This window comes from Elgaria multicarinata, chromosome 1 (genome assembly GCF_023053635.1).
Source record: "Elgaria multicarinata webbii isolate HBS135686 ecotype San Diego chromosome 1, rElgMul1.1.pri, whole genome shotgun sequence".
Classification (NCBI taxonomy): domain Eukaryota; kingdom Metazoa; phylum Chordata; class Lepidosauria; order Squamata; family Anguidae; genus Elgaria; species Elgaria multicarinata.
Window position 1 is genome coordinate 208,308,783 of NC_086171.1, and position 15,349 is coordinate 208,324,131.

Consider the following 15,349-nt stretch of genomic DNA (forward strand, 5'->3'; position numbering starts at 1 on the left):
GACTTCACCTTGGCTGCAAATGTACGAGGTGGCCTTCCATGTGCAGTCTGACTGCAATAGCAATACTGGCTTACCTTCGAAGAATATTGTGACTGTTACTGAGAATGACATTTGTGAAGTGCTTTGCTCCGTGTGCTTTCTTGCTGTTTAATTGTAGTTTGCTTATCAAGGATAATTTTGACTTCTAGACGAAGATTTTATAATGCTGGCTCTTTGTTTTCAGGGATCCATCGGTTTCAGAGGACCACCTGGAGTTCCAGGACCTCCAGGGAAGGCGGTATGTCCCATATATATAGTATTTATCTGACAACTCAGTTAGCTTCATAAATAACTGCATGTCTCGCCATAGAATTACAGCATTTACCACTTAGAAGATACAGACACAGAATACCTAGCAATGAGAGAAGAGTGTGTGGAAGGCCTGGGTTTCAATTAAATCTTAGGTTTCTGATTTACTTACTAAAAGAGGTCTCCCTTCAGCTGAAAATCAAGGTTCTACTTTGTAGCTGTATCCATCTACTAAATGAATAATTTTAGTTGATTTATCTCTCTCTTTTTTTTAAGCAATTCAACTACCAATTGATAAATTAATGGCACAATCCTATGTATGTTAAGACAGAAAAAGTCCTACAACTTCCAGTATTATTATTATTATTATTATTTATTTATTTATTTATTTATATAGCACCATCAATGTACATGGTGCTGTACAGAGTAAAACAGTAAATAGCAAGACCCTGCCGCATAGGCTTACAATCTAATAAAATCATAGTAAAACAATAAGGAGGGGAAGAGAATGCAAACAGGTACAGGGAAGGGTAAGCAGGCACAGGGTAGGGAAAAACTAACAGTAGAAAGTAACAGTAGAAGTCTGCACAACATCAAGTTTTAAAAGCTTTAGGAAAAAGAAAAGTTTTTAGCTGAGCTTTAAAAGCTGCGGTTGAACTTGTAGTTCTCAAATGTTCTGGAAGAGCGTTCCAGGCGTAAGGGGCAGCAGACGAAAATGGGCGAAGCCGAGCAAGGGAAGTAGAGGCCCTTGGGCAGGCGAGAAACATGGCATCAGAGGAGCGAAGAGCACGAGCGGGGCAATAGTGTGAGATGAGAGAGGAGAGATAGGAAGGAGCTAGACCGTGAAAAGCTTTGAAGGTTAACAGGAGAAGTTTATATTGGATTCTGAAGTGAATTGGAAGCCAATGAAGAGATTTCAGAAGCGGAGTAACATGGTCGGAGCGGCGAGCTAAGAAGATGATCTTTGCGGCAGAGTGGTGAACAGAAACCAACGGACTGATGTGAGAAGAAGGAAGGCCAGAGAGAAGAAGGTTGCAGTAGTCCAACCGTGAAATAACCAGTGCATGAACAAGCGTCTTGGCAGAAGAGACAGACAAAAATGATCGAATCCTGGCAATATTATACAGGAAAAATCGACAAGATTTAGCTACTGCCTCAATATGAGGAATAAAGGAGAGCGAGGAGTCGAAGATAAAGCCAAGGCTACGAGCTTCCTTGACCGGAGTAAGCGTAACATCATTGACAGTAAGAGAGAATGAGAGATGAGGAGAAGGTTTAGGAGGAAAAACAAGCAATTCAGTCTTTGCCATGTTAAGCTTCAAGCGACGATGAAGCAGCCAAGCTGAGATATCTGAAAGACATGCCGAGATACGATCGTGAACATCAGGAGAAAGTTCCGGAGATGACAGATATAGTTGTGTATCATCGGCGTACAGATGATATTGGAGGCCATGAGATTGAATAAGCTTGCCCAAGGGCAACATGTATAAGGAAAACAACAACGGGCCAAGCACCGAGCCTTGCGGAACCCCTACTGAAAGGGGAAAGGAGGAAGACGAGTATCCCTCATGCTGTCCCTTTTTTATATTGATCTATCCTATCAGCTATATACAGATGACCAAGTTCTGTCCCAATAAATATAGGGGCCATAGCAAAGAGGAGATCACATGGTTCGCATGAACCAGCAAGTTCGGCAAGAACGTATGTTCGCATCTACTTGTTGCTCATTTTTTTAGGAGATGCAAGTATCTCTTTCTGCTTCTGTTGCAGGGTAATGCTGCCTTTTTCCCACCATGTAAGCCACAATACCTTATTAGGAGGACAATAGGGTTGATTCCCCCTCCCTCAATACCACAATTGCGATCGCCACTGCTATGTGTCGGGATGTGGTTGCGGAGGTGTCACAAGCACCTATTGGTTGGTAACTGTGATGTTACAGGAGCAGCAGCAGCAGCAGCGGTTCCCCCATACCTGTGCTGTTTTCTGACCAATTTTAAATTTTGCTTTATTGTTTATTTTAAAGCTGAGCATTCTCTTGCAGTACCACTTGACTGCACAGTCACATGTGCAGCCACCCACCCACCCACCCTCTTTTAAGATCAATGCCAGTAAAAACAATGCTGTGCAGCGAAAGAGTAGGCTAGAGGTGTGGAGAAGGGGCAAATTTCTCAGGCTTTTCAGCCCAGAGTTCGGGGAAGCCTCTTCAAAGAGGGAGACTGAACCTAAACCATATAATATTCAAGCGGAAATGTAAACCCATTCTTGCCATGCGTTTGAATACTGATACATGTTTCTTTTAAATACAACAGTCACTCATTTTTGAAAATCACATTCTTCCTTTTACAAGGAAGAAATGAAATGGAAGAAGAAACAAAAGGAAGAGATGAAATGAATGGTGCCTGTTTTTGGAAACTCTTAAATAGCACATCAAGCACGTCATCAGATGAGTGTTTTATCACATGCTCGTTACTGGCCACTCAGTTTTTCACGGTTCCTTTTGACAACACCATCTGCCTCCTGCGCATCCCTGCTCCATCTGGTCTTTTTTTCCATCATAAAATAAGACAGAAAAAAATCCGATTTTGGGGGCTATAGTGAAACTTGCAGCCATTGCCTGCTGTGTACAGGAGAAGCAGTGCACACAGCAGGAAATGGGGGACACTTGGCTCAGCAATACTACAAACGAGAAGGATCTTGGAATTGTTGTAGATCACAAGCTGAATATGAGTCAACAGTGTAATGTGGCCACAAAAAAAGCAAATGCTATTTTGGGGTTCATAAATAGAAGTATAACTTCCAAATCACGCAAAGTACTGGTTCCCCTCTATTCAGCACTGGTTAGGCCACATCTTGAGTACTGTGTCCAGTTCTGAGCACCACATTTCAAGAAGGATACAGACAAGCTGGAGCGTGTTCAGAGGAGGGCAACCAGGATGATCAGGGGTCTGGAAACAAAGCCCTATGAAGAGAGACTGAAAGAACTGGGCCTGTTTAGCCTGGAGAAGAGAAGATTGAGGGGAGACATGAGAGCACTCTCCAAATACTTAAAAGGTTGTCACACAGAGCAGGGCCAGGATCTCTTCTCGATCCTCCCAGAGTGCAGGACACGTAATCATGATCTCAAGCTACAGGAAGCCAGATTCTGGCTGGACATCAGGATAAACATCCTGACTGTAAGAGCAGTACGACGATGGAACCCATGACCTAGGGAGGTCATGGGCTCTCCCACACTAGAGGTCTTCAAGAGGCAGCTGGACAATCATCTGTCAGGAATGCTTTGAGGTAGATTCCTGCATTGATCAGGGGGTTGGATTCGAAGGCCTTATAGGCCTGTTCCAACTCTACTATTCTATGATAAAAATGCCCATGTGGTCATTGCTTGCTTTCTCTTTCTTCGTGTGGAAAAAAAAAAGCTGTTCATTGCTATTGCGGGACAGGAGCAGGAGGCCAAAGCGACAGTAGGAAACATCGTCCCCCCACCCTGTCTGATGACGTTCATAATCATCCTTCAAGAAAGTCACGTAGCCAAAGAAAATAGCAAAATCAAGTGTATTTAGTGCCTGAGAGTAGTTAAAAAAAACAACACCCAAAGTGTATATGTAAAAAGTATTGATATTACTGAACAGGATCCAAAACATCTTGGAAAGGGTGCTTTGTAAGATGAATTATTTTAAGGTACTTCTGTATACATTGAAGTGACAAGGTTATTTTAATGGTTTTGAGAGTGGACAGACCCAAAGAAAATAGGTTTTAAGATATGGTAGAGACACTGCCAATCTTGGCTCGCCAATGAGTATATGTGCATGGTACTCATGTTTGCTTGCAAATACAAATTTGCCTCCAGACTTTACATTTTCAATGTGTATATGCAAAAAACTGGAGGCTTGCACCCAAACAAATGTCATGTGTGAATCCGGTCTTGGTCAATACAAAAAGGGCAATGGTTTCTGCTTTGTAATTTCAGGGACCCCGTGGAGACCGAGGGCCTCAGGGATTCCGAGGGCCCAAAGGGGATACCGTAAGTACAAGGGAAACCCCACTTTCTTAAAAGTTAAAACAGGTGGCTTTTTAAACCTGTGAAGCAGAATAAACTTTGCATCATTCTGTAGGTTTCCCCACCACAACCATAAAGAAAGATTCTGAAGGGAAATTCAGTATTCATCCTGAACAAGGCTCTCGTTGTTACATCTGAATAGTGTAAAAATGCAATCAATAAATAAATATCTGGTGGTATTTCATTGGCCATTAATACTACTTAAGAATTTTCTTGCTTTCTACTTCTAGGGTAGACCTGGACCTAAAGGAATGCCAGGGACAGCTGGTCCCATAGGAGAACCCGTAAGTCCTTCTTTTTTAAAAGAAAAGAAAAAAAAGAAGAAAAACTAGGAAGCTATTTTTCATACTGAATTCACTGCAATGGAACATACACCATTTCTGTATGGTAGAAAATTCAATGACTTTTGAATCCCGTGTTTCTCTCTCCCTTTTGTTTTAACTAACAGCAACTGCAGGAGGCCAATTTGGATTGAGACCATGGAGCAGGGGAGAGGGGATGTTTAACCCCTTTTTTCCTAAGCCATTTTTCCTGCTATTAGTTGCCCCCAAAGCTGCTAATGGCGGGCATCACAGCTGCTACTCAGGGATTTCAAAGACATGTTTAGCTGCACATGTGAGCCAACCTTTCGATACAGGATACGTTACCATGAACATGAATAACACTTAGCAAAGTCTCCCATGGTGCAGCTCTTGTTAGACTGCAGGAAGGGAAATGGCGCGTTTTAATGCTCCTCTCTGTAAAACAAGAAATCATGCACAGACAACTAGATTTCAGAGAGATGCTTCCTAGCCTCGCTTTCTCAAAGACCTCTAGGGATCAAGAAGCATTCCCCAGCTCGTCCCAGAAGGGATAAAGCCTTTGCATGTGTCTGGAGTGAATCCACAGAGGGCATTCAAGAAACGCCCAGCCTGATTCCTCCCCTTTTATGTGAATTTAACAAAACAGAACTGAAAACAAATTGGCGTGGGGTGAGGGAGAACACAAATTACATGCGTAGAAGTGTCATTTTTTTCATTAGATACACCATTTAAAAAAGGGAGTTATGTATCGTTATCAAGACAAGCAGACCAAATATCCTTGTATTTATCCACTCGCAAGTGGCGTCTATATACCACCCGTTCAAATGTTGATAGCGTTGTGAAGTCCTAAGTCCATTGCATTATGGGAGGTGAACGTTTATCCTTCCAACATCATAATATCCGTCTTTTAGCTGTCATAAGGGCTCAGAAAATCCATTTGCACCAACCATGCGTTAACTTCCAAGTAACCGGTATGTAGTTTAGGAGGACATGCACGTCATTCCTTGTTAAAGACTGTTTCAATACAAAGTTTATCCTTATTATAATTTCCTCCAGAAAGGGGGCAGCTACTGGGCATTGGCAAAACATATGAATAAAAGAACCATTAGGTGCATTACGTCTCCAACAGTTATGCAAGTTAGACAGATCCTTATTAAAAAGGCAATGTGGAGTCCAATAAACCTGAAATATTATTTATTTTGCTGAATAAGGCTTAGCCTAAGATCAGCAGAAGCTTCAGATACAGACGCGAAGGCAACAATTTATTGATTAGGCAAAATAGGACGCTCCAATTCTCTATTCCAATCCTGACTTAGACCTTAGGTATCATATTTAATTACTGATACTGTATGTGTGTGTGTGTGTGTGTATATATATATATGAATGAATCGTGGGTCAATACACCTGTTCAGCTGCTATAAGTGTTTCCAACAGTAATGGAGGCTCTGAAGTTGTAAAAGCGGCCAGACCAAACCTAGGTTCCAGCAAGTGTTGCAATGGCAAGTATTGCCATTCAGCCGTAGTAGGTAAATTGTATTTAGTATGCCTATTTCCACCGCTGTCTTTCCCTGGCTGAAGACTAGGGACCGTTTGCCAACTCTGATAAGAAGAAGGAAAGAGGCGGAGGAAGAAGAAGTAAGAGGAGGAGACATATTCTGAGCATGTGCAGTTTCACATTTTACGCTCACCCAAATCATAGCCCCAACATGACTATAGGCATAAGGAAGCATCTGCTTCTGCCACCCTGACGCTCAAGACATTTACTTGGGAATAAGCACAGTTTTGTTGTGGGGAAGAATAATAGATATTTAAAGTAAAAATAATAAAATGAACATCTGTAGCAATGTACACGCTCTCCAGGCTCCCACCTGACTGCAATTTTTTTAAAAAAACATTAGAATTAGAAAGGTTGCTGCAAGAAGCAGCACTGACTCCAATAAAGCCCCATCCAGGTCCACATGCTGACACCGGGCCTGTTTTCAACCCCATCCATGACCTGCCCCTCTCTGGGTGATCATTTGGACTGGTCTCGAGGCCCAGCCCTAAATGCATCACTGACTTCTTTTGTTCCCTCCTTCGACCTGCTTAACGTGGTGTTCTGCTTTGTTTCAGGGCATGCCTGGAAAAGACGGGAGAGATGGCACACATGGACTCGATGGTGAGAAGGTTTGTAGTCCTGTTTAAAAACTCAATCCAAAAGAGGCGTTTAGGGCCAGGACCGGCTCCAGGTTTATGGCAAGACACCTTCGAAGAGCCCCCTCCCTCTTTGGGCATGTCTACACCAGGGGAGGGGGAGGATCTCACGATATGCTGATCGCGAGATCCTCCCCCTCAGCCCACATACAGCACGTGACGTCCCGCAAAGAAGGAGGACGTCGCGGACGCCATTTTTTTAAATTATTGAAGATGAGCGCACAAGCGCTCCAACGAAAAGGTTAGGGGTTTTTTTTTAAAAAAAAGATCCCTCTCCCACCTCTGATTGGCACAGAACTCCTGAAGAGCTCTGTACCCCATGTCTGGTTCCCTGCTCTTCGAATTTACTCGCGAGGAGTCAGGATGAAACCCGCAGTCTTGGGACGATCCCAAGACCGCAGGAAAAGTTGAGATTAAAGCAGTCCCTGTTATCCCGGGGAAAGGGAGGGATCATTCCTCCCTGCTCTTGGGATCCCCTGTGTGTCATGTGGACGCACAGGGATGATCCAGGGGCGATCCCCAGGATAAGCCATCTCTAGACATGCCCTCTGAGTCCACCTCCTCATTGCCATGGTCGCCAGCTTCTCTTGCTCCTCATCCTCTTCCTCATTATTGCTACCGCTCGCTTGCTTGACCGGCAGGAAGCCAGTGAACAGGTAGGCAGCGGCATCCACTGCTGCTCCTTCTTCTCATCCCCACTGTTCTCTGGGCCAGAGCGAGCAGCAGGTGAACAAGCAGATTTCAATGGTGAGGAGGAGGAGCAACTCCAGGGAGCTCTTGTCAGTGGGTCCTTGATGGCATGTGGGCCCCCAGCCAGTGCCCAACTAAGCCAAGCCTTGACACCAGCCTTGTTTAGGGCACCAAGGTAGTTTCTACGCCTGCCTTTTTTCCAGGGATCGTCCCGGGATCGCATGGAAATGACACACAGGGGATCCCGGAAGCAGGCAGGGACGATCCCTCCATTTTCTGGGGATAATCCTTAGGTGTAGAAAGGGCCAAAGACCTGGCTTGCTGGCTCAAATCAAAGCTCCAGCTAAGCTCATAAGAAAGCTTAGAATTAGGGCTGTGCTGAAATTGCTCCACCTTCCACAGTGGGGTTGAAACTAGTAATTTTGGTGGTGTGGAAATTTGTTCTGAAAAACATAGGTTGTGCGAATACTCACCCTTTTCTGAGCCTATTCAGCACCAGCGTTTTCCCAAGCTGTTGCTTCTGCCTCCATCTTGGAATAGCCACATGGGGGATCTCACCCTATCAGGGATCATGTAATGAACAGGAAGTGTTCATAAACAATCAGGGTTGGCTATGTGACGTCAGCACTGAGTACAAGTGAGGGCCAATTGAGAGTGAGGGGCATTTTTAAAAACAAATAAGGCTGCAAAGCCTATACACACTTACCTGTGAGTAAGCCCCATGGGAATTATTTCTCAGTATTCAATTGTGCTATCAGTGAATATTTTTGCTAGGATTGGTGGAAAAGATAGAAAATGGGTCTGTGCTTTCTGGCACTGCTGAAAATGCTTGCAAAAAGGGCAAGTAATATCTATAGCCAGCCTTCCAAAGCAGCCACAGAGGGAGCAGACGGGTTGTCTTCAGTATGGGCCATTGTCTAAAATGTAGGTGTGCCGAATGGGGGGGAAAGTGTTTGTGTTCATTTTTAAATATCCATTCATTTTATTTTTCATTGGTTGGAATTGCGTTTGTTAGTTTTTTTAATTGATTTCAGCAGAAGACCCAGTCAGTCTTCCGCTGCCTGTAACTTCTGTGTTTTTGAAACTGATGCCATGAAATTTGAAGACATATCTTCCCTGCAGGGCGTAATAGCTGCCAAATTTCAGATAGGACAACAAAGGGGACTTTTTTTGGTCCTACCTGAAATATATATATATATATATATATATATATATATATATATATATATATATATGAAGGTGCAGCTGCATTTTGATAATATTGGCACAACATTTTCAGATCTATAAGAGAGGTCCCTATTATATCCCTCCAGGTCTCCTGGAGCTTTAACTGTGGTGATGAAGAGGGAATTTCACCAGGTGCTGCATGCATACAAATGACACCTGCTGAAATTCCCTTTTTCTATACAACTGTTAAAAATACAGGAGCCCGGTCCTCCTTTTCCATAGGGTCACCCTAGTTTAGACAACTTCATGGTAGAGAAGGCTATCAATGGCTACTAGTCCTGATGGCTTTATGCTACTTCCAGTGTCAAATGCAGTATGCCTATGTACACCAGTTCCTGGGGAACTTGGACGGGAGGGTGTTATTGCATAGGATTTTATAAAATAAAGAAATATTTATTAATTACAGCATTAAGGTGCTAAACAGTAAATAAGTTTCTATCTATATAAATCCTCGCACCAGCCTTTAAAAGCTACATACTTATGTTTCTATATACTGTCTTCTGTATTTCTACTCTGTGATATTAAATAAATGAATTGATACTCCCACTTGAAGTGTACTCATGGAACACCCAAAAGAACCACGAAGCACATGAGGCAACTCAGAAATGCCATACAATAATATTCTTTAGAAATGCACAGTGAGCTAAATGGGCTGACCTCATATAACTATTGTGCATTCCTTCATTTTCTGAAAAGGAACAACCCTATTAATATTATGAATAATTCTTAATTATCTTATTAGTAAATACAACTGTTAACGATGCCTTCAGTAGTTCCAGTAACTTGCCCATATCGTAATCTCTTGCTGTTCACAGGGTGACGCCGCTCGCTTTGGTGTTCCAGGAGAAAAAGGGCCAAATGGACTTCCTGTGAGTATGCTCCCATGAAAATCAGAGCACAAAGCATGGGTGTTAAACCTTTCCCGTTCAAATGCTGATCTGGGAATTCTCACAACATGCCTCAGACCTCTTAGAAGTCAAGGAGAGCCATCATGCGGAGACATCCGTACAGTTCATTAGGCTCCAGTGGACTGAAGGCCAGGCAATTGGCCATTCAAATTGTCATTCATAGGAAGAGGGAGGACCTGCCTCATAGCATTTCTTATTTATTTATGGTGCTTTTTGCTCCGTCAGATGAGCGTTTTATTGCACATTCATTACTCAGTACTCACGGATTTTTGCCAGTCCCTCATGACGTCATCTGCCTGACGCCCCTTCTAGCCTTCTTTGCGCTACAAAAAAACCCCACCCCAGTAACACCGACTTATTTTTTGACACTGAAGTTGCTGCTATCTCCTGCTGTGGGATCAAAACAGCGGGATCAAAACAGCCCACAGAATGGGCCACGTGCAGGTTGTTTACTTCCTCTTTCAAAAGAGGAAGTAATGCGGGAGAAACACGTGGGTGGAGAAGCAATGGTAAGCAAACACGATTTCCCCCCTGTGTGATGACACCCTAAGGGCATGTCTAGACCTCCCGGCTTTCTGGGAGGGAGGGGGGAAGATCTCGTGATATAGTGATCGCAGGATCCTCTCCCTCTGTCTACATGCGGTGCCGACGTCCCGGGAGGATGGAGGATGTTGTGCCTGGCATTTTGTTTTTGTTTTTTTATCGCAAATGAGCACAGGAGCGCTCCTGTGCAAAGATATAGATAGATATATCTCCCCGTACCCCCCACCCCATCCCCGATGGGTACGGAGCTCCGTGCCCAGTTCCCGGCTCCTCGTAGTTGCCCGCGAGGAACCGGGACAAACCGGGATGGCAGGCCACATGTCTTGCGGTCTCGGGATCATCCTGAGACCGCGGGAAAAACCGGGATTAAAGGGACGCACAGGGACGATCCCCGGGATATCGCCCTGTCTAGACATGCCCGCTATCTTTTCGGCATTGTGACCACAACCCCTTCTCTGCAACAGTTGCCAAAAGCGTAGGGGACCATCACCAAATTGGCTCTTAAAGCCCCTAAAGAAATTGTGCAAATGAGGAGGTGGAGTTCTGCCTTCAAGGAATCTATCAACCATGGGAACTGAAGTATGTAAGAGTCTCCAAAAACAGAGGGTTGCCAGCTCTCCCTGCTCATCATTAAGCTGCAAAGTATACCAGGGCTTATTAAATGCTGCTTAAGGGACGAACACAAGATGTAGTGCTCTACAAAACAGAGAGTTTATTTTCTGCCATCTTCTCATTGAATTTTAACACACACCCTTGACATTACATGCCTCTCTTTTCAGCATTTCTTGTTTTCTAGAACACTAAATAGTAAATTTAATTCCTTACTGACTCCCATTTTTTTTCTGATATTTGTGATACATTTTCCCATCAGGGATTACCTGGAAGAGCAGGAACTAAAGGCGAAAAAGGTCAACTAGTAAGTAAATCCTCTTCTTTTAATGGCTTTCCATTAGGAACGTATGAGTCCAATTAAGCTGACACAATGAAAAGATCTTCCCTTTGGAGGATGCAGTTATCAAATGGTGTCCTGGTTCAACTAGCGTCACCTGGTAGTAATAACAAGCTGAAATGGTCTGATCTGCAAACAGTTATCTCTGCCTTGGTGGCATCATGGTTAGACTATTGCATTGTGCTCTACGTGTGGCTGTTTTTTTGAAGAGCATCAGGAATCTTCAGTCATTGCAAAATTTGTCAGCAAAGCTGCGTAGCAGTACCGTGATCCTATCACCCCAATGCGGAAACATCTGCCCTGGTTACCAATTGTTTTCTGGGCCCAATTCAAGCTTCAGTGCTCCAAATGACTTCGGCCCTTGTCTATCTGAGGCAGAGGCCCATTGGTCATGCACTTAGGAAAGGGCTTTCTCCTGTATTTCTCCCAAACACTGGAACACGCTCCCTATGGAGTTGCCTTTTGAGAGGGAGAAAACGTGGAGGCAGTGACAGACTTTGTATTTCTGGGCGCAAAGATTACTGCAGACGCTGACGGCAGCCAGGAAATCAGAAGACGTTTACTTCTTGGGAGGAAAGCAATGACAAATCTTGATAAAATAGTTCAGAGCAGAGACACCACACTGACAACAAAGGTCCGCATAGTTAAAGCAATGGTATTCCCCGTAGTAACCTATGGCTGCGAGAGCTGGACCATAAGGAAAGCTGAGCGAAGGAAGATAGATGCTTTTGAACTGTGGTGTTGGAGGAAAATTCTGAGAGTGCCTTGGACTGCAAGAAGATCAAACCAGTCCATACTCCAGGAAATAAAGCCAGACTGCTCACTTGAGGGAATGGTATTAAAGGCAAAACTGAAGTACTTTGGCCACATAATGAGAAGACAGGACACCCTGGAGAAGAGGCTGATGCTAGGGAAAGTGGAAGGCAAAAGGAAGAGGGGCCGACCAAGGGCAAGATGGAGGGATGATATTCTGGAGGTGACGGACTTGACCTTGGGGGAGCTAGGGGTGGCGACGGCCGACAGAAAGCTCTGGCGTGGGCTGGTCCATGAAGTCACAAAGAGTCGGAAGCGACTGATCAAATAAACAACAAACCTCTGTACTCACAAAGAGGACTGAGGCACAAATATTTTTAACTTGCCTTTTTAAACTGCAGTAATTGTGGTGGTGGCTTTTTGAGGTTGTTTTGAACATTTTCTATGTATTTCTGCGTTTTTGTTTCCTGGTTTTTTGTAAACTGGCTCGGTTGCTTCTAGAAAGGCAGTACAGAAATGTAACCAACAAACAAATGGCATCTCTTTTCGTTACAACTCGGCTTTGTTCCTCTGTTTTTCAACCGTGTTACTAACGGTTACTAACAGGGACTGGCCGATGAGACCACATCACGCCAGTCCTTTTCCAGCTTCATTGGCTGCCAGTCTGGACCCAATTCAAAGTGCTGGTATTAACATTTAAAGCCCTAAACGGCTTGGGGCCAGGCTATCTGAAGGAACGCCTCCTCCCGTATGTACATGCCCGGACCCTAAGGTCATCCTCAGGGGTCCTTCTCCGCGAGCCCCTGCCAAAGAAAGTGAGGCAGGTGGCTACCAGGAGAAGGGTCTGTGGCACCCCGGCTGTGGAATGAGCTCCCTAAGGAGGTTCGCTTGGCACCTACATTATATGCTTTTAGACGCCAGGTGGAGACCTTTTTAGTCTCCCAGCATTTTAACAGTTTATAAATAAATTTTAACTTGGTGTTTTAAATTTGTAATTTTGCATTGCTGCTGTTTTTATCTGGTTGAGCTTTTATATTGTATTTTATATTATGGTTTTATACTGTTGTTTTATACTTTGAATGTTTTTAATTTTTGTGAACCGCCCAGAGAGCTCCGGCTATTGGGCGGTATAGAAATGTAATAAATAAATAAATATAAATAAATAAACTGTGGGAGCGGCATTGGTTTTCATCTGACTGGGTGGCTAATTTTCGTAAAAGAGAAGGTAGATATCTAGAAATGCCTGGCTCACTTCTTATTCTCCTTCCCTCTTTGTAGGGCAGTCCTGGAGAGATGGGGGAGTCGGGTCCTTCAGGAGAACCAGGTATACCTGTACGTATTCCATCCACGCATGCACCGTGTTTGTTGATAGAAATGTTTCTCTGTGTCACTCACTGATAAACTCCTTGGCAAGCTTATATCCCAATGTATCTTCTGCTCACCACAGATTTAGGACAGTTGCTGTGAGTGAAAAGTTGGGCTAATGTATTGGTAAACACACCACGTGACCTTACACTTTTATTCTCAGGGAGATCGTGGAATCGCTGGGGAGAGAGGTGATCCTGGTCCAAGAGGGTCTTCTGTAAGTAACCGATAGACTGACTTAAACCACTGCAGACTGTTTTTAGGGCTGACCAGGACTTAACGAGAACTCTGAATGATTGTGGTGGTCATGGTGCTACTTCCAGTATCCAAGGCAGTAAGCCTGCGTGCACCAGTTGCTGGGGAACATGGGTGGGAGGGTGCTGTTGCACCATGTCCTGCTTTGTTGGTCCCTGGCCGATGGCTGGTTGGCCACTGTGTGCACAGAGTGCTGGATTAGATGGAGCCTCGGTCTGATCCAGAATGTTCTTATGGTGGTGCCATCAATATGAACAGCACTCAACAAAGTACACAAGGATAGGTCCCTGCCCCAAGGATTTTACAGTGTGGAGTCCCTGAACTGATTTTCAGACTCCAGACCTCTGGAGCAGAAGGCTTGGGCAGAATCCACCCCAGGCAGCAGGGGTGGGTTGAAGGTTGTTTGAGGGCTAGACAACCCTCAGATAACCCTAAAACAAGCCATGTGTGAACAGGCTCAGTGTTTGAGGCCACAACATGAAATTCTGATGTAGGAGAGAACAATGAGGACTATCAGAAAGTTCATAACACAATGGTTATATACAGTGGAGGCTGGTGGCTCCAATTTCAGTGGGGCTGGTTTTCAGTGAGAAACAGCCAGAACTCTAAAGGAGCTATCCAAGATCTGTATCCCATTTTGTGGATATGATTTAGCACATTGCAGAGCTCCTTTAGAATTCTAGCTGGTTCTGATTAAAACCCAGGGTGGATTCACAGCCCCACCGAGATCTGAGCCACCAGCCTCTACCGGTTATATATTAAAACGCTCCTCAGCCGTTGAGTTGCTGAAAGAATATCCTGGTAGGAGACAGAATGAGATGCTTTGAACCCAGGAATGTCACCCAGCCTCTGCTTTTGGAAGATTTACAAGAACAATATGTTCAACATGGGTCATTCTGAGCTTCGCGAAGTGATCATGGGGAATGGTCAGTCTTAGGTTATTGCCACGAATATTCATCTGTTTTTTCCCCTTCTTCCTTTTCAGGGAGCCCTTGGTCTCCAAGGCCCCATGGGAGCTTCAGGTGTGAGAGGCCATCAGGTCAGTCCATTATCAACAGCAATAAATTAGAAATGGCCCAAGAACCTTTCCCGCATTGTGGACTTCAGGTCATGAACATTTAATAGGGATAAATGCCAAGTTCCACATCTAGGAAATAGAAACCAAATGCACAGTTACAAGATGGGGGATACTTGGCTCAGCAATACTACAAACGAGAAGGATCATATTCTTGGCTCATATTCACAAGCTGAATATGAGCCAACAGTGCGATATGGCTGCAAGAAAGGCAAATGCTATTTTGGGCTGCATTAATAGAAGTATAGCTTTCAAATCACGTGAGGTCCTGGTTCCTCTCTGTTCAGCCCTGGTTAGGCCTCATCTAGAGTATTGTGTCCAGTTCTGGGCTCCACAATTCAAGAAGGATGCAGAGAAGCTGGAGCGTGTTCAGAGGAGGGCAACAGGATGATCAGGGGTCTGGAAACAAAGCCCTATGAAGAGAGACTGAAAGAACTGGGCATGTTTAGCCTGGAGAAGAGTTGATTGAGGGGAGACATGATAGCACTCTTCAAATACTTAAAAGGTTGTCACCCAGAGGAGGGCCAGGATCTCTTCTCGATCATCCCAGAGTGCAGGACACGGAATAACGGGCTCAAGTTAAAGGAAGCCAGATTCCAGCTGGACATCAGGAAAAACGTCCTGACTGTTAGAGCAGTACGACAATGGAACCAGTTACCTAGGGAGGTTGTGGGCTCTCCCACACTAGAGGCCTTCAAGAGGCAGCTTGACAACCATCTGTCAGGTATGCTTTAGGGTGGGTTCCTG

General features: G+C 44.4%; 1 protein-coding gene across 1 annotated transcript in view; it reads left to right on the forward strand.

The window, feature by feature from the left end:
* The window catches only part of COL9A3 (collagen type IX alpha 3 chain), a 51,840-nt gene that overhangs the window by 21,035 nt on the left and 15,456 nt on the right, over window positions 1-15,349 (forward strand). Inside the window, exons 10-18 of the mRNA XM_063120864.1 lie at window positions 224-277; window positions 4,253-4,306; window positions 4,573-4,626; window positions 6,757-6,810; window positions 9,570-9,623; window positions 11,077-11,121; window positions 13,186-13,239; window positions 13,436-13,489; window positions 14,513-14,566. Coding sequence (XP_062976934.1) covers window positions 224-277; window positions 4,253-4,306; window positions 4,573-4,626; window positions 6,757-6,810; window positions 9,570-9,623; window positions 11,077-11,121; window positions 13,186-13,239; window positions 13,436-13,489; window positions 14,513-14,566 — 477 coding nt within the window. The remainder of the gene's footprint in view (window positions 1-223; window positions 278-4,252; window positions 4,307-4,572; window positions 4,627-6,756; window positions 6,811-9,569; window positions 9,624-11,076; window positions 11,122-13,185; window positions 13,240-13,435; window positions 13,490-14,512; window positions 14,567-15,349) is intronic.